At 46.2% G+C, this 23,522-nt stretch overlaps 1 protein-coding gene across 3 annotated transcripts; it reads right to left on the reverse strand.

The window, feature by feature from the left end:
* Window positions 1-1,491: 1,491 nt before the first annotated feature.
* Window positions 1,492-21,625, reverse strand: PLA1A (phospholipase A1 member A). Of its 3 annotated transcripts, none has more exons than XM_081176682.1 (11): window positions 21,186-21,625; window positions 19,872-20,073; window positions 19,171-19,348; window positions 17,509-17,617; window positions 13,734-13,835; window positions 12,068-12,157; window positions 10,948-11,115; window positions 8,034-8,123; window positions 6,610-6,718; window positions 3,353-3,517; window positions 1,492-2,438 (listed from the first exon to the last, which is right to left on the reverse strand). In XM_081176682.1, exons 1-11 carry the CDS (start codon window positions 21,205-21,207, stop codon window positions 2,354-2,356), a joined length of 1,320 nt encoding a protein of 439 aa, XP_081032808.1. In that variant the 5' UTR covers window positions 21,208-21,625; the 3' UTR covers window positions 1,492-2,353. The 3 variants fall into 3 exon arrangements, with proteins under 3 accessions (XP_081032808.1, XP_081032807.1, XP_081032809.1); XM_081176681.1 differs by having other exon boundaries at window positions 21,155-21,625; XM_081176683.1 differs by lacking the exons at window positions 1,492-2,438; window positions 3,353-3,517 and adding an exon at window positions 3,528-4,693 and having other exon boundaries at window positions 21,155-21,625.
* Window positions 21,626-23,522: the final 1,897 nt, after the last annotated feature.

Consider the following 23,522-nt stretch of genomic DNA (forward strand, 5'->3'; position numbering starts at 1 on the left):
GCAGGGTGGCGATGTCACCCCCCCATCAGGGATGACACCCAGGGTGGGCCGCACACACCACCCACCCCTTCCTCCGCCAGTGGGTACAAACTGGTAGTTTGCGAACTGATGGCTCTGTAAATCGGGTGCAGGGGAACAAAGGGTGACTCCAGGGCAACTCAAGAACATTGAGGAAAACTGATAGGATAACGTTTGAATTGGAGAGTTAAGTTCTCTCTAGATGCTGCATCCGGAAACAAGATCTGACATGGCCAAAGGCCAGGGATGTTGGCAGTTGTAAGCAGAAGAACTGCTCAACTGGATCAGGCCAAACGCACATTTAGTCCAACATCCTGTTCTCATGGTGGCCAATCAGATGCTTCGATGAGACAGGAAGCTCACAAGCAAGACCTGGGAATCCCCACTTGGGATTCCCAGTCAATGATATTCAGGAGCCTGCTGGCTCCAAGACTGGAAGCAGAACATAGTCATCATGCCTGGCAGCCATGGATAGCTCCATCCTGCATGGATTTGCCTACTCCTCTTTTGAAGCCATCCACTGTGGTAGCCATTATTGCATCTTGTGGGAGCAAATTTACTATGCACTGTGTAAATAAGGATTTTCTTTTGTCCAACATCCAGCTTCATTGGACGGGGCCAAGTCCTGATGTTATGAGAAAGAGAGAACCTCTGTCTATCCACTTTCCCCAAACCATGCGCAGGTGGCACTGTGCTCTAAACCACCGAGCTTCCTGGGCTTGCTGATCAGAAGGTCAGCGGTTTGAATCCCCATGACAGGGTGAGCTCCCATTGCTCTGTCCCTGCTCCTGCCCACCTAGCAGTTCGAAAGCAGCCCAGTGCAAGTAGATAAATAGGTACCATTGCGGTGGGAAGGTAAATGGCATTTCTGTGCACTCTGGTTTCCGTCGCGGTGTCCCGTTGCACCAAAAGTGGTTTAGTCATGCTGGCCACATGACCCGGAAAGCTGTCTGTGGACAAACGCCGGCTCCCTCGGCCTGAAAGTGAGATGAGCACCACACTCTCATAGTCGCCTTTGACTGGACTTAACTTTCCAGAGGTCCTTTACCTTTTACCTTACCTTGCATCATGTCCCGCTTTACATTTTCTCTAAATTAAAAAGGCCCCCAAATTGCAATCTTTCCTCGTGGGGGAGTTGCTCCAGCCCCTCAATCATTTTGGTTGCCCTTGTTTGAACCTTTTCCAGCTCTATACCCTTTTTCAGGCAAGACAACCAGAACTAGACACAGCATTCCAGGTGTGATTGCATCATAGATTTTTATAATGGCATTATGATATTGGCAGTTTTATTTCAATGACTGCGTCACAGAATTCCCCTTGTTTCACAGCTACCACTCAGTGACACAACATTTTTGTTGACTTTCACAACCCAATACCTCTTTCCTTGCCAATTCAGGCACCCTAAATGCTGTGCTTCTCCCCCGATGGTTTGCCACAGTACAGAACCTATAATATATAAACCACACAGTCCTCTTCCTTTTGTTATGTTTTATTATTGACTCAGTAAATCACATAGTTGTATCCAGTGCTTTTTTTTCTGGGGGTACTCAAGGATACACAGTACTGGCATATTTTTTCTAGAAGAAAAGCACTGGCTGAATCCTATATTTCTTTACTGGTAGTTGTGACTTTTTTTTTTTTAAAGCATGCAATCCTTTTTCCTTCTTACCACTTTGAGCAATCTGATGTCATAATATATAGTTTACGTGCTACTTGTTTTGACATGTTAGGAAAGCATAGCAGCTGCAGCAGAACCTACAAACAGAATATCACAGGAGACTATTAGCATCAGTGAATACCTAAGCCAAAATCATGATATCAGACACTCCTCAGTGATGACTGCACTTGTTTTACAAATGGTTGAGTTTTAGCAGCTGTTATCGGAAACAAGACAACCCCTACAGGTAACACTCGTCACTAGAAATGGGCAAACTCTTCCTGGGCTGACTTGGGAATGGAAGTGTTCCCAGTCTCTCATAGTCTGCTGACTCCCAGCGTGCTGTCAGCTAGTACATTGAGCTGATGTAGAAGAGGGAGGGAATAATAAAATCTTCCTCTGGATAACAGCATTACGAAACATCAAGCAAAGCAACATGTAAAGAACACAACATTAATTATGTCTAATCTACGGACAAGAACGTGCTGTGAACAAATGCAGCTCACATTTGCGTCAAAGAATTCCATTCCTAAACACTGAGAGAACACGGGAACTGAGAGAATTTCTGTATCTGCATCCACTTAGTTCCCCGACAACCGGGCTTCGATCACATTTTTTATTTCAGAATATATGCCTTCCCCCTTAGGACTCTTCTTGCTATCTCTTAGCTCAGTGGTGCTAATCACAGGCAACGGTGAGGTCGTGTAGAAGTGGGTTGTTTCGTGTCAGAGTCAGCAGCTGAGGGAGACAGAATATCTCCTTACTGTAAAAGAAAAAGACTGAAGTTAAAGGATGCTAACAAATCCAGTGATAGGGTTGGGAGGTGGGGAGGTTTTTTGGTAAAGGTATATTAAATCAGCCAGCATGGTGACTAGAAGATTAGACAACAGCTCTCATTGTACAACTTTTATTGGCCCTTTTGAGAATTGCAGTCCAACATCTGCAGCACATCAAGCTGGTTACCCACTGCACATCTGTCCTGCGCATGTCCAGAGCCACAGGGCCTCAGCCTCGGGCCGGCCCACCCATGAGACAAGGGGAAGCGGACACCTCAGGGTTGTTCAGGCTGTTTTGTCAGCCTGCCAGCCTTCATTTTCATTTCATTTCACTTTTAATTTGTATACCTCTTTTCTATATTACTATAGAAAAGGCGATTTACAAGCTGAAGAAACAACAAAACAGACGGATCACGCACCTTATAATAATCTGATCCAATGCCCAAAAGTCATAATACAAACATAACTTTAAAATATACAACTTGTATCAAATAAAGCAATATTCAATTGGAATATAACAGCAAACAGTAGAATTATATGTCAGCCAATAATGAACAGTTTACAATAAAGAATTACTAAACTATAATCAATAAAAATAATGGAAGGTCACAATGCATAAAATACCACAAAACATCCAAAACCAGGTAAAAGGGTGGGGCATGCAAGGCAGCTGGAGGGACAGGTCTAGGTTTTTATATTACTAGTTTCTCCCACACAAGTGGGCATTGTTTGGCCTTTGAGAGCAACCCCTAATGAAAAGGGAAGAAATCCCTCACGTTAACCTCTTGATTATCTGCGTGGATCCCAAACACCATAAAATAAAGACAAAAAGGCTTTCCATTCCTCACTCGGTAAAGTTCCCTTGCCGGCTGAGTCCTTAGAAATCATGCATCTTGCTTACCTGGTGTCGACAGGCAGGGGAGCGGCACAGAACTGGCCCAAAACAGGAGTCTCCTCTTTATTCCTCCTCCAGGTCTTGTGACGGTACTGCAGCCTCACGCTTTTCACCTGGCACAGCGGGGCAGAGTGGGGCAGGAGGCCTTTGCCTACGGTCTGCTGCTTGGGTCTGCCAAACACAACAAGGGGATGCGAGGGAGCAACAGGGACTTTTTGTGCATGCAGAATAAACTTTAAGGTGTTTACAGACAATCCTTTACATGCCCCATTCACATATTTTGGGAATGATAATAATAATAATTTATTATTTATACCCCGCCCATCTGGCTGGGTTTCCCCAGCCACTCTGGGCTGCTCCCAACAGAATATTGAAAACACAACAAAAGATCAAACTTTAAAAACTTCCCTAAACAGGGTTGTCTTCAGATGTCTTCTAAACATCAGGTGGTTGTTTATTTCTTTAAAATCTGATGGGAGGGCGTTCCACAGGGTGGGTGCCACTACCGAGAAGGCCCTCTGCCTGGTTCCCTGTAGCTTCACTTCTTGCACTGACTGAGGGAACCGCCAGAAGGCCCTCGGAGCGGGACCTCAGTGTCCACACAATATTACCAGCCTTCTGCAAACAGCTCATGTTTCCCCAGCTGTTGTTCCATGTTTCCCCCTATTCCATTTACCCCGGGGGTGCCCAAACTTTTTTCAAGGAGGGCCAGATTTCATGAAGTGAACATGTGTGAGGGCCAACCACAGGGGCTGGATTGAACCCGCTGGTGGGCTGGATTAGGCCCCTAAAACGGGCTGTGGACATGCCTGATTTACCCCCACCCCGAGCCCACTAGGAAATAGTAGCATAAACTCTACCAGTGTGTATGCCCTATATGCCCTATATTTCTACTTTCCAGTCTTTGATGGGTGTGTAGTCTTTTGCACGTGGAAGGAGATTCTGGGAGGTTCATCCCTGCGCCTCTTCACATCCTTCCTGGGTGCACCTTCACCATTACATTTCCCTCAGAACCCATTTGTTTGTATGTCTGTATTTGCGTGACCCTTCCTCTTTCTTTGACTGTTTAGAGTTTCCTAAACTTTACAAAAGGGAAGATTAAAAATAAAATAAAAAGGGAGGTGGGGGAGTAGCAAGGTTTCCTCCCGGGTGCAAAAAGAGGGTGAAATTGCCCAAGATTATGTTTGGGAAGTCCCATCACCTTCCCTTTCGGTAAAATCAGAGAAGTTGCTCCACAGTCTTTTTGCTCTGTCAGGTTTAGCATAGTAAACAAGCCTGCAAGGCTGGCAGCTGAAGAGCTCTTCTCTCTCATGGCAGAAAGAACAAAGGAGTCAGATGACAAGACTCCTGCAGGAAAGAGGGATGTTGCTTGCCTTCCCTCAACAATCTTTATATATATATATATATTACACACATTAACAACAACTACAGCAACAATTTACAGTCCCATGTTTACAGCTCTAAGCAAGAGAGGCCAATTATCCAAGGGGTGGAATGAAAGAATGGTGGCCCCAATAATCAAGAACGACAACAAGACTGAACCAGCAAAATGTAAACTAATCTCCCTATTCTCAGCAATGAGCAAACAGTGAAATGTTCTGATAGGGCACTGCAAAGCTATTCTACAGTATGCCCACCTCTAGGGGTGGAGAACTAGGTGGTTTGTTGGGACGCGGGTGGTGCTGTGGTCTAAAGCACTGAGCCTCTTGGGCTTGCCGATCGGAAGGCCGCCGGTTCGAATCCCCACAACGGAGTGAGCTCCTGTTTACTCTGTTCCAGCTCCTGCCAACCTAGTGATTTGAAAAATCGGTACCACTGTGGCGGGAAGGTAAATGGTGTTTCTATGCACTCTGGTTTCTGTCACAGTGTTCTGTTGTGCCAGAAGCGGTTTAGTCATGCTGGCCACATGACTCGGAAAGCTGTCTGTGGACAAACGCAACCCCATTGTCACCTTTGACTGGACTTAACCATCCAGGGCTCCTTTACTTTCACCTTTTTTAACCTGTTGGTGCCCCCTACTGTTCAATTTGTACTTAAGCAATATTGCAACCACCCCTATCCAGTGCTGCTCATAAGGTGTCCTGGGGACGGGGCAGTTTCTCTCCTGCTGCATGCCAAGGGGAGAGTTTTTCTTTATTTCAAAGAAAATGCAATCTCCTGGCTCACACAGAGAACTGATGAGAGAAGTGCCTGGCCCTGACTGTCATGGCAGATAGTTAAATCTTCATTGTCAAAGCTGACACAGTCGTTTCTACAGCTCCGAAGACCCACACACACCAGTCTAGTGTCTAGACAGCTATTTCCCGGTCCACACCCTTCGAAGTAGTTGCAGCAACAGGGGACCAGTCCCTTCTATCAGTTTATGTACCATCCCCTGATGGGCTGCACACCCACAGCCAGAGACTACACCTGCGTGGAAGCCTTCAAAGGCTTCCATGAACTAGGTCACCTTGGATTCATCCCACCTTGAAATTTTGGCTCTGCAGGGGGCCATCGTTCTGCAACAACATGGTTCTGCAAGCAGATGTGGATGCCATGGGCTGTTTCAGGGATGTGCATGCCAGTGTTTTGAGAAAGAACCACCATCTTCAGACTGGGCCATCCCTTTTGCTGAAAAGCTGGAGGCTGACACCCTCTTCTCTGGCTCTGTGGTGCTCAGTGTCCCCATGTGCCCCCCCCCATCCTTGTCAATCAGGCATTCTCCTGGCAGGATGCTACTAGCTTGCCAGTAACACTTTCAAGTACGATGGTTGCAGACCCTGGGAAGGAATTGCATGAGCTGCTGCTTGCTTTCACCTGCCAAACTAATGAATAATCAAGACGTGTCTTTGGTCAACAACTGTGTGTTCCTTGGTTGAGTTTGGTGGAAATATGGGAGGAGTGGGCTGATAAGGGAAGTGGTTCATAATACAATAATGTGCTTCTAGGTGAATGATCTCAGTGAGTGGATCTTCCCCAGGAAATTGATGAAGTTCAAAGTAATAATCCTCTGTTATTTCGGGGAAGGGGAAAGTGTCTACTCTTGGGTGGAAGTTTGTGCTGCTGTTATATTCCACAAATGTGACTGATGCAGAGAGTCTTGTGAAGATACTTAGGCTGCAATCATGTACACACTCACCTTGGAGTAAGTCACATTGGACTTAATGGGCCTTACTTTTGAACAACCATGCATAGGATTGCACGGTCAGCTAAGCAAATCTTGAAAGGAAAAGGGGACAGAGAGAACCGTGAGAAGCACCTCAAAATTGTCCGTTGTTACTCACATGATGATGCTGGTGCTGAATGAGGAGTTGCTGCTGAGAAAGGCGATCTCAATGTTGGTGTCCGACGTCCTCCTTGTCTGCAGGCGAAATTCTACCAGGCTATGATACACTAGGCAACAGAGATCACATTTTGGGCAAAAAGCACTGAATATCTTTAGACTCCGGCTTTAACAGAAGATGGCTGCTATATCTTTTGCAAAGCCATCCATAATTTACCCCTCTTCAAACCATTTAACTGCTCCTTTGTTAAAGGTTAGAGTTAGGGTTAGGAACTGACATAATCCACAGCTCTGGATGCATTTCACAGATTTTTCAGAGCTGGTTCCTCAGCATCAGAGACCTTAACACTACAGACTGAACTGTTCGATCTCTGACCATGAATGCTTTTTACTGGAGCCAATTCACACATTCAATTCCAGCCATCGAGTGTAGAGAAATCAATTCACGCAGCCAGCATTAGTGAAGCAGTAGCCCCCACGAGCCCCTTTCGGATCTTTAAATTGTACGTGCTACATGTGCAGGGGGGAGCAGGATCATAGCAGCTGTTCCCACTTCTGCCCTACACATTTATCTGAAGATCTGCATGGATCAGGGGTTGCCAGCATGGAATCAGCATGACTGAATGTACCTCTTACGGGGCCTGCGAATGGTCTCAGTAAATATACCCTCCAAATCCATAATGCATTAGACTGTTTGCTCCTCCTGCTAAATTCCTGTTTGCATTGGCTCAGCCTCTCCTACAGTGAACATGCCCCCTTCAACCTGCCCACAGTTCATTGGATTCTAGGACAGGACACCTGTTTTAATTTCCATTCTGAACAGAAAAGAGGTGCAAATAGCATCTATCTGTATAAGTATGGCAATGGCTGGCATAGGTTTTTTCCCTTTGGGGACCAATGGGAAGGGGATGCCCCCACGTTTTGTGGCCCCATCTATTTTTCTTTTCTTTTAAGATGTGGAAGCCATTTTCTTTTATGCCACACCCTCTCTCCTGCCATTTTGTGTTAGGCCATGGCACTGTGGCAGCCATTTTGTCCAACTAACACCCAGTGCGCTTTCCTCAAAATTCCAAACGTGCTCGCTCTGGCCCCCCAAAGATTGGTAGTAGATCATGGCATTGTGCTCCACCCATGCCCTACAAGTTTATTTGATAGTCTGCACAAAACCTAGACAGGTGCTCTGTGTGTCTAGAAGTCTCCCATGTGACTGTGAAAAAACACAGTTCCCAGTCATATGGAGAGAGAGGCGCATGGGCAGGCTCCATGCAGGCCTTCAAACAAATGTGCACAAGTCAGATGTGTGAGAAGAGTGCACGAGAGCCCATTCCCTACACTACATCTGTAAGGGGCTCTCTGTGGGATTTTGATATTCTCTGTTGTTGCCTTGAAATATCAAGAAAATCTCAGCCCTCTGGATGCACTCACCACAGTATGGTGCTGATGCAGCTGTGGTCAGGTAAACCTTTACCTCTGTCGATAGTTTCCCCACGTGGACTCCTCCATTGTCTAGCAGTCCTAAAACAAGAATAAATGAAGTTTCTAGTCCTTATGCCAATGAAGTATGTGACCTGGTGAAATTCAATATGTGAGAGGAAGGCTGAATAAGATACCCAGCAGTCAAGGGGGAGATTTTCAGTCCTCAGCATAGCATAGCTAGCAGATGTAGAATATATGTGAAATGAGAAAATACATCTCTCTTGTTTTGCTTATTGTGCATGGGTATACAAACTGTCAAATGCATCTCTTAGAAGAACTTGGGTTTAGGGTATTTGGTTTGAGAGAAAGAAACAGAGCCTTTGAAGACATGTACGCTGTATCTCTGTATGCATCACGATGGGCGGGGTATAAATAAATAAATAAATCATCATCATCACCACCACTGAAGATATTTCTGTCACTTTGTGTTAAGCATAAGCAAGATCAGAATCTAGATCACAAAACAAGACCATCTCTAGGCTCGTTTCTCAGACATCCCTTCTTGGGTGATTTTATTTTCCATTGTCTGAGCAAAGAGAGGGAATGAGAACAAAGCAGTTTTGTTACTAAGAGACTGTTATGGTCACATTTGCAGCTCAGGGCAGCACACATGAATTTCCTCTCATTTTGTCCTCACAACAACCCTCTGAAGTAAGGAGACGGACCAAACGGTGACTTCTGAGCTTCGTGGATACGCTGGGAATTGTGGCCAGGTCTCCTCCGCATAGCACCAGACTGGCTCACGGAGGAAGTCTATGTAGAAGCTTCATAATTTTGAAGGTAAAAATACCAATTGGGATCAGGGGAGGTGTTTTGCTACTCCTCTTCTTTGGTGTTAGCTGTCACCACAAGTAAGAGACTGTTTGCTTGAGCTGACACCCGGCACCTTGCCAAGGGCTGCCTCCTGCTCCAAACCAGGAAAGCTCTGTGATTAGTAAAGCAAAAACCAGCACAGAGCCAAAGGCCTGGCCGCTTCTTTGAAGATGAGGAAGTGGTAAACTCTTTCCTCCAAACTACTGTTCCGCAATGTGAAGCAACCAATCTCTCTCAAACAGAGAGACCTGCTGGTAGCTCTGCGAAGAAAAACAAAAACACCCAAGAACAGTATATCTGAAGGAGCGTCTCCACCCCCATCGTTCTGCCCAGACACTGAGGTCCAGCTCCGAGGGCCTTCTGGCGGTTCCCTCCCTGTGAGAAGTGAGGTTACAGGGAACCAGGCAGAGGGCCTTCTTGGTGGTGGCGCCTGCCCTGTGGAACGCCCTCCCACCAGATGTCAAAGAGAACAACAACTACCAGACTTTTAGAAGACATCCAAAGGCAGCCCTGTTTAGGGAAGCTTTTAATGTTTAATAGGTTATTGTATTTTAATATTCTGTTGGAAGCCGACCAGAGTGGCTGGGGAAGCCCAGCCAGATGGGCGGGGTATAAATAAATAAATAAATAAATAAATTATTATTATTATTATTATTATTATTATTATTATTATTATTATTAGAACAGCACCTGTACCTGCGTTCCCCGCCCCCCTCTTTACAGACCTAAGAGCGGCTGGGGTGGGGGCTGGGAGGTCTGGTTCTCTCCAAGCCTTTAACAAGAGAAGGGACCAGGTCTTTTCCATTCCAACACCTGCCCAGCCTTAGTCGGAAGGGATGTAGTAGGAAATGGTAGGAAATAACCCATCCCTGTGATATCTCTGTGGCGACCAGAGTGTGGGAAAGCCAAGTGGTAGTAAAAACCAGAGAAACTCTGGCTTGAGCTCAGTATAGAGCATAGTGCAAGACAAGTGGCTTTTTACTTGAGGGTGTATCAGGAAGACAAAGACAGTTGTAGCTCGGAAGTCGAACGGAATCCGTTCCAGAAGTCCATTCGACTTCCAAAACCCAAAGTGCGGCTTCTGATTGGCTGCAGGAAGCTCCTGCAGCCAATTGGAAGCCACAGAAGCCCCGTCAGACGTTTGGCTTCCAAAAGAACGTTCGAAAACCGGAACACTCACTTCCGGTTTCCGATCATTCGGGAGCAGGAACTCCCAAGGCGTTTGGGAGCCGAGGTACAACTGTACTTCATTATCAGTCTCTTTTATACATGAATGCCTACGGTACAGATAAAGGCACACAAATTGGATCTCCAGACCGCTAAATGTGGATCCCAAACTGGACTGCAGTTCTAGATCTGATTATCGGTCACCTCAAATTATGCCATGTGTGCAGGCAGGCAGTTCATGGGTACCAAACACACTCCTTTGGGTTAACCTGTGTCGCAGCTCAGGAGGGGGAGATCACCTGACTGGGTTACCTGTCTCATGTTCCTCCTCCTGCTGCTGCCTGAGAGGATGGCCACCAAGGGGGGGCCAAGGGCTGACTTTTCTCACTCTGCATGGCGTCAAAGAAGCCTGCTTCATAACCCTTGCTTTGAGACTGGCTTGTTTAGCAACTAACCATTTAAACCAGAATTTCTGACTTGCACGCACTGCGGAGAATATTTAACTCTGAAAGGATTCTCAGCAGACCTCTTTCTCCTGGCCACACAGGAGGCAGGAGCGCGTGAGTCTGGTGCTGCTTTGCTGAGGCCGATTCATACAGTGTCAAGCCACAGTTTGAAGGCAAAGCAACTCACAAAACCATCGATTCGGGCTATTTAATCTTGCATCCTGCCATTCAGAGTTTATGTCTGCAATTCCGTCTATTTCCTACCTGTGTAGAAATTACAAGGACAGCAAGACTTCAGCTCCACTCCTGACAGACAAGACTGGATCCCTGACACCTCTCCTACACTCAAAATTTCCAGCCAAATTCTGGATTTCTAGATCCCTCTGCATGCCTGATGCTGCTTCTAATTCATCCAAGAGGCAAGCTGAGCAACATACCTATTGTTGGACAGGAGAGGGGGAAAGGGTGGAAACAGTCCAAGCAGTGGCCAGTTAGGAAATCCTTGTAACTCGAGCAAGGGAACGCCATCATGGGGCAGGGGTCAGTCAAGGCGCTGATGTAGAAATGCACCGATCTCATATGGTCGCAGATCAGGTAGTTATAGCCTGAAGAAGAGGAAAACAGCATATAGAATGAGGCAAGCACTCCAGATTATCAACTCAGCGGGTGGAATAGCATTTCTCACCTTTGGCAAAGACTGTGCATCCAGAAGCACTGGGTTGCCATACGTCTGGGAAAACCCCGACATGTCCTCTTTTCGGGGGCCAACACGCCCACAGGGTGGATTTTAACATTTTAAAGGAAATGTCTGGGGTTTTTCAGATTTTGGGGGGGCTTGGAATCCACCCAGAGTAGAATTGTTGTTGTTGTTACAACAGAAAGTGTCAAAAATATTTATAGGGATCTGATCTCAATGTAAATATCACCATAAATACATGGAGCACCATATGGGGTAAAATATATTTTAAGGCTATATCAGCCCATATTATTTCACCACTTAGTTATGTTTCTCTAAATGAATATCAGAGAAAATTCAATGAAACTAGTGCACATATAACACACCAGTTAAGCTATGAAACTCAATCCCACGTGTCGTGGAGAGTCTCTACAACAATTCACTTTAACTACCTTTGGCTTTTTAGAGATTTAAGATGTACGGGTATTTCTCTTTCTGCTTAGTTTCAATGTATCCATGTGGGGTTTATTATCTATTTGTATGCCCTGGGCAACAAGATAAAGTGACCGACAAATTTAATAAAAACAAAATAATAAATTGAGGAACTTGCTACCATGGGTTTATTCACTGCTAAGTGAATATGGACATCAGTGCAAAGATTCCTGCCCTTGTGGATCCTGCTGCCTGAGGCAGCCACCTCACCTCGCCTTGTGGGTGGGCCGGCCCAGCTGGCAAACCTGCTACTACTTTGACAGAACTCACTGGACTTGAATAGAGGGACCCCCAGACACAGCCTACCTCCATGTCATTGAAAACTTGCAATGATAAATGGTTAGGAGTGATGGATGGCAGTGAAAAGCAGCTTCTATTAGTAAGCTTACCAGATGATATAAAACGGGGACATCCAGGCTGATCTCTGCCGCCGTTCACATAGTAATCAATGTGGCCAACAGGTATCCGGATACCAAAATCTGAAAGAAGACCCGAGTTAGGATCGCACTTCTATCTCACATTCAAAATATTCCATCTGGGTATTCAGGGCAAAGTCCCAGTTAGAAGGGTTGACCACAAATGGAAAATCCATTAACCTAATTCACAAAACCTTTGTGTGGTTTTACATATGGGAGAGGGAGAGATCTTATCATAAGAAAACCTGGCGTGCTCTGGTCCAGGGGGTCACGAAGAGTTGGACACGACTAAACGATTAAACAACAACAAAACAATGTGGTGTGGATCTATAAAACAGACTTTTTATTACAATTTGTAGACTTTAGTAATGTTAATATAAATGCTAAATATAACAAAGGGAAAGTATTAGCACCCAGAAATTAATAACATACACTAACAAAGCACACAATAACAGTGACCCAGCAGTTGTTTATAACTATTAACTGATCATTTTATTGTTTTAACCTTTTTGCAAAGTGCTCTGAGGTTTTATTGCACCCACGTTGTGTGTTGATCTTGTGAAATAATAATAATAATAATAATAATAATAATAATAATAATAATAAAACTTAAATACAGTAGTGCAATTCACTGTTGTGTGCCAGCCAGAATGGGAGAAAGACTACTCGTATAGGGAAAAAAGGCACTGTTATATGTACCCCAATCTCTGAGTGGTGAGAGACTTCAGGGGTGTGAGAGCACATCATGGGTTTGATTTCTCTGGGATGCAGGTCACTGGTTTCTTTATGATATATGGCTTTACTTACCCACACATATAAGCTGGGGGGTTTCACAGCATTAACACTCCAGCCAATCTTATTTCCCAGTTAGCTTTCTTTGTACTCAGCGCAGAGAACAAATCTAGCCTCTCTGTGGCTTCCCAGCTCCAGGTGAGACTAGAAAAAGGCCAGCCCTTGGTCTCCTACCCATAAGAGGACATGTTCTCCAGACAGGCAAGCGGGTGGAGGAAAGACCTGCCCTCTCCATCTCCATCTCCATCTCCATCTCCATCTCTCCCCTTTGCTTATTTTATATTATAAGCTCCTTGAGAACAGGGGTTTGCCTACATTTTGCCTGTGGAACTCTGTAAGGCACAACATATACAGTTGTACCTTGGAAGTCAAATGGAATCTGTTCCGGAAGTCCGTTCGACTTCCCAAACGTTCGGAAACCAAGGTGCAGCTTCTGATTGGAGCTTCCTGCAGCCAATCGGAAGCCGCATCGGACGTTCAAGTTCCAAAGAACGTTCGCAAACCGGAACACTCACTTCCAGGTTTGCGGCGTTCGGGAGCCAAAACGTTAAACTCGCAATGCGTTCGGGATCCAAGGTACGACTGTACGGATGGCAGTCAAAAGAAGTGAGCAGACAAATTATCTTCTATCTTCTCCTGGCCAGGAATATAGAGTGGTAGGGACAACATTCACAAAGCGGCCACCTTGATGAGAGAGCCTGGACCTCCTGCAAGTCCACCACTGCAGGAAGCAGGGTGTTTTGTGGGTATCTTCATAAAACTGGGCTCCAGCTCCCCACCTTGCAGAAGCAGGGGCAAACAAAGGGCTTGGGAAGCCTCATGGGATTGGCCAATGCAAGCAACGTACTGTCTGCATCCGTGTGAATGGCTTCCACAAAGACAGCATCTCCCGGATCTAGGCGCTCTTCGCGATTGGCCTTGGTATACTTGGGCCCTGCAGGATCCAGACCTGGAAGATGGAGGGAAAATAGAGTGCTACTATGGTCTGGGAAGTCTGTGGCGAGGGCTGGATTCTAGACACACCAAAGAGGCGATTCAGTTCAACGCGCGGTAAACTCATACAGGGAAATCCGGTAGGGAAAGATGGGACTCCACAGCGCCATCTAGTGTCACAGTGTTATATTGCACATAAAGGTAAAGGTAAAGGGGCCCCTGACCATTAGGTCCAGTCGTGACCGACTCTGGGGTTGCGGCGCTCATCTCGCTTTACTGGCTGAGGGAGCCGGCGTACAGCTTCCGGGTCATGTGGCCAGCATGACTAAGCCGCTTCTGGCGAACCAGAGCAGCGCACGGAAACGCTGTTTACCTTCCTGCCGGAGTGGTACCTATTTATCTATTTGCACTTGACGTGCTTTCGAACTGCTAGGTGGGCAGGAGCAGGGACCGAGCAACGGGAGCTCAACCCGTTGTGAGGATTCGAACTGCCGACCGTCTGATCGGCAAGTCCTAGGCTCTGTGGTTTAACCCACAGCGCCACCCGCGTCCTATATTGCACATACAACGCATATAAAACACTTTTTCTTTACCAATCTAGTCCTTGATGTCTCAACCAATCTGGTCCTTGATCTCTCAACTACAGTGGTACCTCGGGTTAAGGACTTAATTCGTTCTGGAGGTCCGTACTTAACCTGAAACTGTTCTTAACCTGAAGCACCACTTTAGCTAATGGGGCCTCCTGCTGCCGCTGCGCTGCCAGAGGACGATTTCTGTTCTCATCCTGAAGCAAAGTTCTTAACCCGAGGTACTATTTCTGGGTTACTGGAGTCTGTAACCTGAAGCGTCTGTAACCTGAAGCGTCTGTAACCCGAGGTACCACTGTATTGTTCTTTTGCTTGGGCTGCAGCCCTGGTAGATGAGACAATCTGGCTCCAGGAACAGCTTAGCCTCAAACCAAATTGCAGCAAAAGCATTTCTTACACCAAAATGCTGAGGAACATCAAGGGACTGTTTTTTTAAATAAAAAATCGGATTCATAGCACCACTGAAGGCAAAGAAGACTGTGATAGCCACTGCCGGATCGACAAAATTTTGCTGAAGTTGGCAATAATTTGCACAACCGCCCACCTCCTGACCTCCCTTCCAGATACGCCTGCCCACTCCCTACCCTGCTTTCAGCCAGTCAATATGTCTAGCTCCACCTTATGGGGAGGGGTACAGATTGTGATGACTCAGTGATGCGGGGCGGGGGGGGGGCGGAGGGAGAGATTCTGCAAACTCTCAGAGGTCTTTGCTACAAAGCCCCCCTTTGGAAACTTTCTGGCTGAAATATACTCAAGAGTCGAGAGTGGATTTCATGCTCTTTATTCAGCTCATAGTGGTGAGGAGGAATGAAAGTTCCCCCAAAGTTTCTGCTTTATATACATTATTTACACAATGGGCCCCACGTGATTGGCTAATTCCGGAATTCTCCTGTAGGCCAATCAGGTTGTGGATTCACTTCTATCTGGAGCATGATTGGGTGGCTCCTGCCAACCAATCATAGCGCTGCATTGTTCTAGGGCCAATCAGACTGCTGCATTCTGAATCCTATTGTTCTAGGACCAATCAGACTGCTGCATTTTGGATCCTATTGTTCTAGGACCAATCAGACTGCTGCAGTTTGGATCCTATTCAACTTGGTACATAACACTGGCCCTGTTTGCTCCCGCCCCTCGTTGCTGGAGGAGCCTGGACGCCCTCCGTAGCTTCCCACCCCATGCAAGGGGCCTCGCTCTAGGCTCAGGGGTGGTCACTAGATGAGAGCAGAGGGCAGCCCCGGAGCTCTGAGGTTTCAGTGGTCGGGTCAGAAGAGCCAAAAGATGCCCCCATGTTGGCCAAACCTGAATAATAGGCTGTGAGAGGAACAGGAGCAATGGCACCCCCCCCAGCCCAACCCCCTTTTTGCTTGCCTCCCACTTGGCCACCTTCCAGGAGCCACCACATAATTTTGCTGCCCTCCTAAAATGCCCCCTGAGGAGTGTGCCCCCTTTTACGTCCCCCTCCAGACGTGGCCCTGGCGAGAGACATTATAAATATAGCGACTAGAGAGCCCTGGGTGAAGTATGCCCAGAGTCAGATTTCCGCTAGCACTCTGGGTTCAGCAACTTTGGCGTTCAAAGGAGGAAAAGGTTTTGATGTTGTGCAAAGTGTGCAATTGCAGTTCCTTCCTCTGCAGGAAGATCGACTGCAAGAAAGACAAAAGCAGACCAGAAAATGTCTCAGGAGAGGTGCACTGGCGCTCCTTCCAAATATGTAAAGGTTTGGAGTGGGTGTAAATCTCTCATTGCCTTATCTCGCCCCTCAGAACACCCCTTTGGGGGGACTTAAACAGGCATACATATTGCGGCTTTAAGTTCTACCGACTGAGCCCCAGCTCAGCAGGTCTCTAGCTCAGCCAAAGTGCCCTTGCAGCAGTTCAGCCCAGGATCCAGACTCTCTTATGGATCCTGGATTTTTTGGCTTGTGCTATAATCCTCAACATTTTGTAGTGGCTATTAAACATCTGTGGGCATCCTACATTTTTCTCACCATCAACTTTTTTTCTTAATACATTGTGCCAAATAGTTTAGCTATTCCAATTAATTCTATAAATATTGAACTAAAGAGGCATCAATATCCTTTCCAGCCCTTGATTTCCAGCGCCGAGAGCCTTCTGGCGGTTCCCTCATTGCGAGAAGTGAGGCTACAGGGAACCAGGCAGAGGGCCTTCTCGGTAGTGGCCCCTGCCCTGTGGAACGCCCTCCCATCAGATGTCAAAGAGATAAATAATTACCTGACATTCAGAAGACATCTGAAGGCAGCCCTGTTCAGGGAAGTTTTTAATATGTAACGCTGTACTGTTTTTAACACTGATTGGGAGCCGCCCAGAGTGGCTGGGGAAACTCAGCCAGATGGGCGGGGTATAAATAAATTATTATTATTATTATTATTATTATTATTATTATTATTATTATTATTGTTATTGTTATTGTTATTGTTATTGTTATTATTGTTATTATTGATTTTGTGAATGTGTGTGTGTAATATTTATTAATTTTTCTGTTTTACAATTTAAAATACTCGTTTTACATCCTTAAGATATCAATGACTTTCCTTCTTCTCTTTCCATGGTTCATTTTACATATCATAAATCCCTGCATATTTTACAAAAACTATACCATTTAGTATTCCATTATTACATCCATCAAAACTGTTGAATTTATCTTAATTCTGCCAGCGTTTTCAGCGTTTTATACAGTTATTTCCCATATATTCAATATATTTCCCATATATTCAATAAACGGTTTCCAATCTTCTTTCAACACGCTCTTCTTGTTCTCTTATTTTATATGTTAAGTCTGTGAGTTGTGCATAATCTGTCAACTTAAGTTGTCATTCTTCTTTAGTTGGGACCTCACTCATTTTCTGGTTTTGGGCTAACCAAACATGGGCTACAGTGGGAACACACATAAATAATCTCAAAAAAGGTTTAAGAGGTTATCCAGCCCCTGATTTTTGATTGTGGATATGTCAAACTATTCAAACCAGTAGGATTGCTAGAAATCACCTCGATAGGTGTAATGGCAAAGTAGCCAAGAATCCTTCATTTCAGATTTTCTTTTTCATGGGCTAATATAGACGTTTTCCCTTTTTATTCTCCTTACCAGTAATCCTTCCCAGTCGGCCTTCAAAGAAATGGCCTACCAAACCCCCGGCGTGGGCTCCAAGGCTCACCCCAATAAGGTGGATGGATTTCTCAGGCACTCCCAAGTCCTGAAAAGTTAGGATGAACAGGATTAATTAACACAATTTCGTCATTTTTCTTTCCTAAAGCCCTCCAGAGGTTCTGGTAGATCTCATCACAGCTGCCTTTCCCTTTGTCTTGCAAGCCTTTTGGTTGGATGGTCACTAGCAACAGCTCCCCACATGTACAGCACATAGGAAAGCATCAGAACAGGGGCTGGTTAGAAAGCAAATCTATCAGTGGCATAGCATGTGTTGCTAGCACCCCGGGCAAGGCAAGGATTGCTCCCCCTAACCTCCTGGCAGGCGTTGTGCAGCAGGCAATAAGGGAACTTCTGCGGTGGCCGCTCCTCATGGAGGCCGCTTGCCAGTTGCTGCGTTCACCCGCTCAGCGAGCTCCTGCTGGGAGCATCAGCTGGTGTTCTTGGGCAGGCTTGGTGGCGTCCCAACTGCACCAGAGGCCTCGGAGGAGGGTGGTGGAGAGCTGGCCGAGGCACCAAGCACAGCCTTCCCTGGCCATCTCTCCTTGGCCGCACAGCACGAGGACAGGTGCCAGCCGATCCCAGCTGAGTGGGCAGCTCTCCTCTCCATGCTCCCGCCACGGGGTGCATGCTTTTCTGGCCAGCAGCAGTTCTGCCCGGGGCAGGCATCCCTTCACTGGCCATGAGGAGAAGGAGGCACCGTTGCAGCCCTCAAGACTTGCCTCCCAGCGGCTCTGGAAGGCAGCAGCCACACGAGGGAGCCTGTCGTGGGGGTGCTGGGTTGTGCCCTGCCATAATTCTGTCCCCGGGGCCACGGCCCCCCTTGCCCCACCATGCTATGCCACTGGAGGCTATAGAATGAAAAGTTGAAGAGGAAGGAAGGAAGAGAGGAAATGGACACACTGAGAGAGAGGGAAAGGAGAAATCCCCTAGGGCTTCTGTTGAGCTTTCTAGCCCCTCTGCTTCACACACACACACACACACACACACACACACAGTCCTCCCCTTTCCTTCCTATCAAGTCTCCAGCTGAACCCAGAAGTCTCTCCTCCCTCCTCTGTGGGAAAAGGATCAGTTTTGGGCTTTAAAGAAAGTTAGAAAGAGAGAATAAAAGGGTCAGTATTTTTAAAAGTCATAACAATTAACCAGGAACAGAGAGGAAGGGGATGAGTGGGGAAGCTGTTACAGGAGGAAGAAATGAATATGAAAGGAGTATGAAGCAGAGATGGAAACTGGCAGTTTGCAGGTGGGAATAGGACACAAATTTAGTATTAGAGGAGAATAAATGACAGGAGATGAGTAAAATGTTTGTGGGGTTTTTTTTGAGAAGCATGGAGGGGGAGGGAAAATATAAAATAAGATCTTTTCAGAACTTAGAGCCTCTGGATCTGCAGATTCTTTCTATAATGGGGAGTCTGGACAATGTCTTTACCCAGCTTGGGGAATGCTGAAGAGTGGAACACCCTTTCAGCGAGGGATTAGATATATAGAGAAAATTATGTCTCTATTTGCCAGTTGATTATGCTCCTCTCCACCACCATTTTGTAGCTGGTTAGCCCATTTTCGTGAAACACCCAAACTCAGAAATCCGTTTCCACCTACCAGCAACTTGCGAATAAAACTGGCTATTTCTAGTGCCAACTTCATCACATTTTCCACTGCGGCGTAATAGGCTGCTGTGCTGCCATGGACCCAGTCGACAGCAATCACGTTGGCTTGGGCTGCCTGCAGCAAGGCCTTGATCAGCCCGTCTATCCAGGAGGGCTTTGTACCCAGGACCCTGAGAAGACAGAAGCAAGGGAAGAAGGCAGGAGCTTATGCAGTGCTGACTTTTGCACTTGGGGGGCTGGAGCACTGCACCCCCCAAATTTGGAGAAGCGTGAATTCCAGCAGATAACGGTGTTTCATTTTGCATATTGTTTGAGGAAGTACAAATTAGGGAGTTTCACATGCTATTAAAGTGTGAGCCGAACCAAACTCTTCCTGCAACCCTAGTTGCTGCTCATGCTTCTTGAACATGCAGCCAGCAGAATACAATGGGTGAGCACATTGGCCAGAAGGTATCTCCATGCTTGTAACATGCAGGGGGTTCATCTGAGAACCCCGACTGCTAGGTTTTCGATGGCTGGTCTTGTGTTTTTCCTTAGTAATGATTCTTCCCCACCACAATCTATTTTTCTTACATTCATCTTCACCTTGGGCCATCGAAAGTCCCCACACAAATGGAAAAGCTGTAAACAAGGAAAATGGCTGCCACTTAATTTAACTTTAGCTTGACCATCCGTTTTTTTGTATGTTTGTACCTGAAACCATGGATTATTACTTTGGTTCCCAAGGTGGCATTGAAACTGGAGTTCTGCAGGTCCTCCCGTGTGGAGAGCAGCTGTCCACAGCTGGGGTTGGAAGAGGAGAACAGGAGGAACTGAACTTTGAGACTGCTGCCGCGCAATAAGCTTGCAGACTGGAAATCGGTGCATGCTTGGCTTCTTGTAATATTTTCAGACCCTGAAATGAGATGTAAGCAAAGTATGCACAGCCGGCTGTTATGTAACAAAAGCACTAAATAAAACTTGCGTGGTATTATTAAATGCTGCTTCAAACACCAAGGATCCGTTTCCCCAGTTTGCATAGCTTCTCTGAAGCTTCCCACATCCCATCTCTTTAACTATGCACAAGAACAGTTGTTGAAAGTCTTAGAGACAACTTTGGAGAAATCGTTTTTGTCTGGACTCTTCTGGGAACAGTGAAGATTTCAGCCTGGATTCTGATCTTATTTGGCCAACACTGGGGTGGCGGGAGGACTCTTATAGAAAATTTATGCTGTGAAACCTTCAGACTTATGCCCCCCTTGCCCCTCCAATGCTACTCTCTCCCCAAGGATACAATAATATGTCAGGGGATCAAACAGGCCCCCCCACCCCACCCCAAAATTACCACCTCAACATTCCATGGCTCAGCTTCCCTCCGCACAGGTACGAAAAGCTACTGCATGCAAGACCCTGGTGGGCTGTTTTGAATAAATCTTATTTTTAATCAATCTTATTTTTTTGCTTTCAAACTGAGAGGTGCAAGGGCCACCCCGGTTTGGTTTTAGATGATGATGATCTACTGTTAGTATAAGATAACAGAATCTGACAAAAGAAAGAATATTAATCTTCGTTTTCTCTGTATTTTTACCTTTCCCCCACCCATTTCTTCTAAAGTAAATAATCCATCTCCTTTTCAAACTCTGTTTGCCCAACTGCACAAAGCTTAGTTCCCAGCGCACATATTTTCCCACTGCACAAAATGTTTCTGGCCCTGCAGCAGAACAAATCCTGCGGGGGCCAGGTTGCCTCCCTTTGCTTTCCTGCAGCCCGTCTCCTTTAACCTGCGCTACTTGGGCCTGCAAAAAAAGAGGAGCACTGAGCATATGGCTGAGAGCTCAGCTTGAGAGATCACCAGTTGTGCACCTTTATCTCAACCCACCTGCATGTTCTGCATGCGTTAGTTTGCATTACTGTTTGCTGATCAAACGCACCGCGGTCAGAGGCATCCTGGCTCTCTCCACTTCTGCCATTCAAACTCCTGCCAGCATCTTCCTTACCTGCACCAACAAAGATGAAAAGCAGTCGTACCATGATCGTTAAGACAGGACATCTCCTTGGGTCACTAACCATCTTCCCTGTTGGGTCCTTCCTGGTTGTAGTAGATGAACGGGTGTGTGAACTGAAGCCCAGTGGATCAGTTGGGGGTCTTGGTTAATGGTCAACAGGCACTGGGGCCTGGGACACTAGCAGCTCCTGTCCCCTTTGCAACCATCAGTTGACTCCAGGCATCCGCTCAGGAGGAGGAGCTCCCAGGGCTGTTTTCTATGCATTTCAATGACCCCTCTGTTCAGAGCGCTGGACAAACACTGGTGGATCAAAGCCACACAACCATCTGGCAAAGAGTCAAAGGACTGTTTACTAACTCCGTTTCAAAAGATAGGGATGGAATGAAGCGGTTGATTGGCGGCCTCAGATCAATGGCAAGAGGCTGTGCAGAAGACGCTGCAAACAAGACAGGAGAAAGTCTATCTCCAGGCAGAAATGACTGGCAGAATCCGAGACCAGGGAGAAGAGTCGGTGAAAGAAGACTGGAAGAAATTTAAAGACTATTTACAGAAATATTGTAAAATTAATGAATGCTAGAAGGATGTTGGATAGAAACTAAGGGGTTTCCAGCTGTAATGCTTTAGGAGATACGAAAAAAAGGTTTATAAATGGGTAAAAGCTTAATGGTAAGGATTTGCTGAACTAACAAATTGAAGTGGAATACAAAGAAGGGAGGTATGAGGAGGTCTGGGGAAATAAGTGTAAGGAAGATATGTTATGGAAAATTATTTGTTTTTTAACTGTTTTTATGTTGTATTTTGTTTCTTTTTATTTTTCATTTTCATTGTTATTTTTTAAATTTTTTTAATAAATATCTTTTTTTGGGGGGGGGGGAAGAGAAAGTCTATCTCCAGGGGCACTTTGTGCCCAATGAATTAGTTTCTCAAGCTGCTGCTCTGTCTTACGTGTGAAAGTAACAAATGCCCAACTGAGGCAAAGGATTGATTGCCCTGAAGGTTACGCCACCAGAATTTGCTAGGATTGTGTCGGGCAATTAGGATTGCCTGGAACGTGTGAAGGACTGCCCCTGAGGAAATATTAATTTTTTGAACCTTGGAGAGCTCTCTTGTCTGTCCCCTCGTGTCTTCCTGTGTTATTTATTGGTGGATGGGGATAAATAAAACGAGGTATCATAGGAGCCAACTCCTAGGGGCTGTGGGGGCTTTGGCCCCCTCAATGAAATATTTGAGGGGGCCGCCCCCCCCAAGATGATGTGCATTCCCATTCAAATGGTGTGTGTGTACTGCGCCATGTGATCGATTATGTGGAGACACCCACAATAATATATTCAAGTTGGCACCCCTGCTAGGTAGAAGGAGTTTTTGTTTGTCGTAGCAGCTCAAAATGTCATTGCACAACAAGGGGTTGTGTGGATCGGGGACCACCTTATGTCAAGATGCGCTTCTATACTGTTTGCACTGTTATTGTTTTTGTGAAGACCAATGCTTTCTAACAAACAAACCTGGCTAGCTGCTGACTCCCTGTACTGCTCTGCTCTTTCTCATTCTCTCCATGCCATCCTTCCTTTCAGTTCATTTCAAGCCATTTTCAGGTGTGCTGCTCTCAGAGCAGGCTGGCAGGGGAAGTGGGGAAACCCAAGAAGCATCCATAACTGGAGAAAGAGTGGAGCAGCCCTGCTGCCAGGGGGCACAGATCCTTCCAGCTCTACGGTTCTAGGAGTCTATGCCCAGCATGAACATCCTTAACAACCGCCCCCTGCCGACAGCATGTCTGGTGGCTGTTTGGAGGGACGCCATGAGCAAACTGACTCATCCCTGCAAAGAGGAATCCTGGACCCGCCAGAATTTCCCGGTGGTGTATTAGAGCATGTCATAGTAATAGTAATAATAATAATAATAATTTTTATTTATACCCCGCCCTCCCCAGCCAAGGCCGGGCTCAGAGCGGCTTACAAGCAATAATAAAAACAAATTGAATGATTACAACTTCAAAACAACATTAAAATACAACATTAAAATAATGGAACATTAAAATATTAAAATGTAGCCTCATTACAGGAGGAGAAAGGAAAAGAAAAAAAGAAAGAGGGGGAGGGAATCAAATTGGCTCCAATCCAAAGGCCAGGCGGAACAACTCTGTCTTACAGGCCCTGCGGAAAGAAATCAGATCCTGCAGGGCCCTGGTCTCATGAGACAGAGCGTTCCACCAAGTTGGGGCCAGTGCTGAAAAGGCCCTGGCTCTGGTTGAGGCTAATCTGACTTCCTTAGGGCCTGGGACCACTAGGGTGTTGCTATTTATGGACCTTGAGGCTCTCCATGGGGCATACTGAGAGAGGCGGTCCCCTAGGTACGAGGGTCC

The sequence above is a fragment of the Podarcis bocagei genome, assembly GCF_964188305.1.
Source record: "Podarcis bocagei genome assembly, chromosome: 17".
NCBI lineage: Eukaryota > Metazoa > Chordata > Lepidosauria > Squamata > Lacertidae > Podarcis > Podarcis bocagei.

Coding starts and splice junctions, on each gene's coding strand:
- PLA1A (XM_081176681.1), bottom strand. CDS start 21,227: ATGGTTAGTGACCCAAGGAGATGTCCTGTCTTAACGATCATGGTACGA. Junction 13,836..17,508: donor CCGACTGGGAAGGATTACTG/GTAAGGAGAATA, acceptor TCCATCTTCCAG/GTCTGGATCCTGCAGGGCCC. Junction 6,719..8,033: donor TGCATCAGCACCATACTGTG/GTGAGTGCATCC, acceptor TCTGTTGCCTAG/TGTATCATAGCCTGGTAGAA.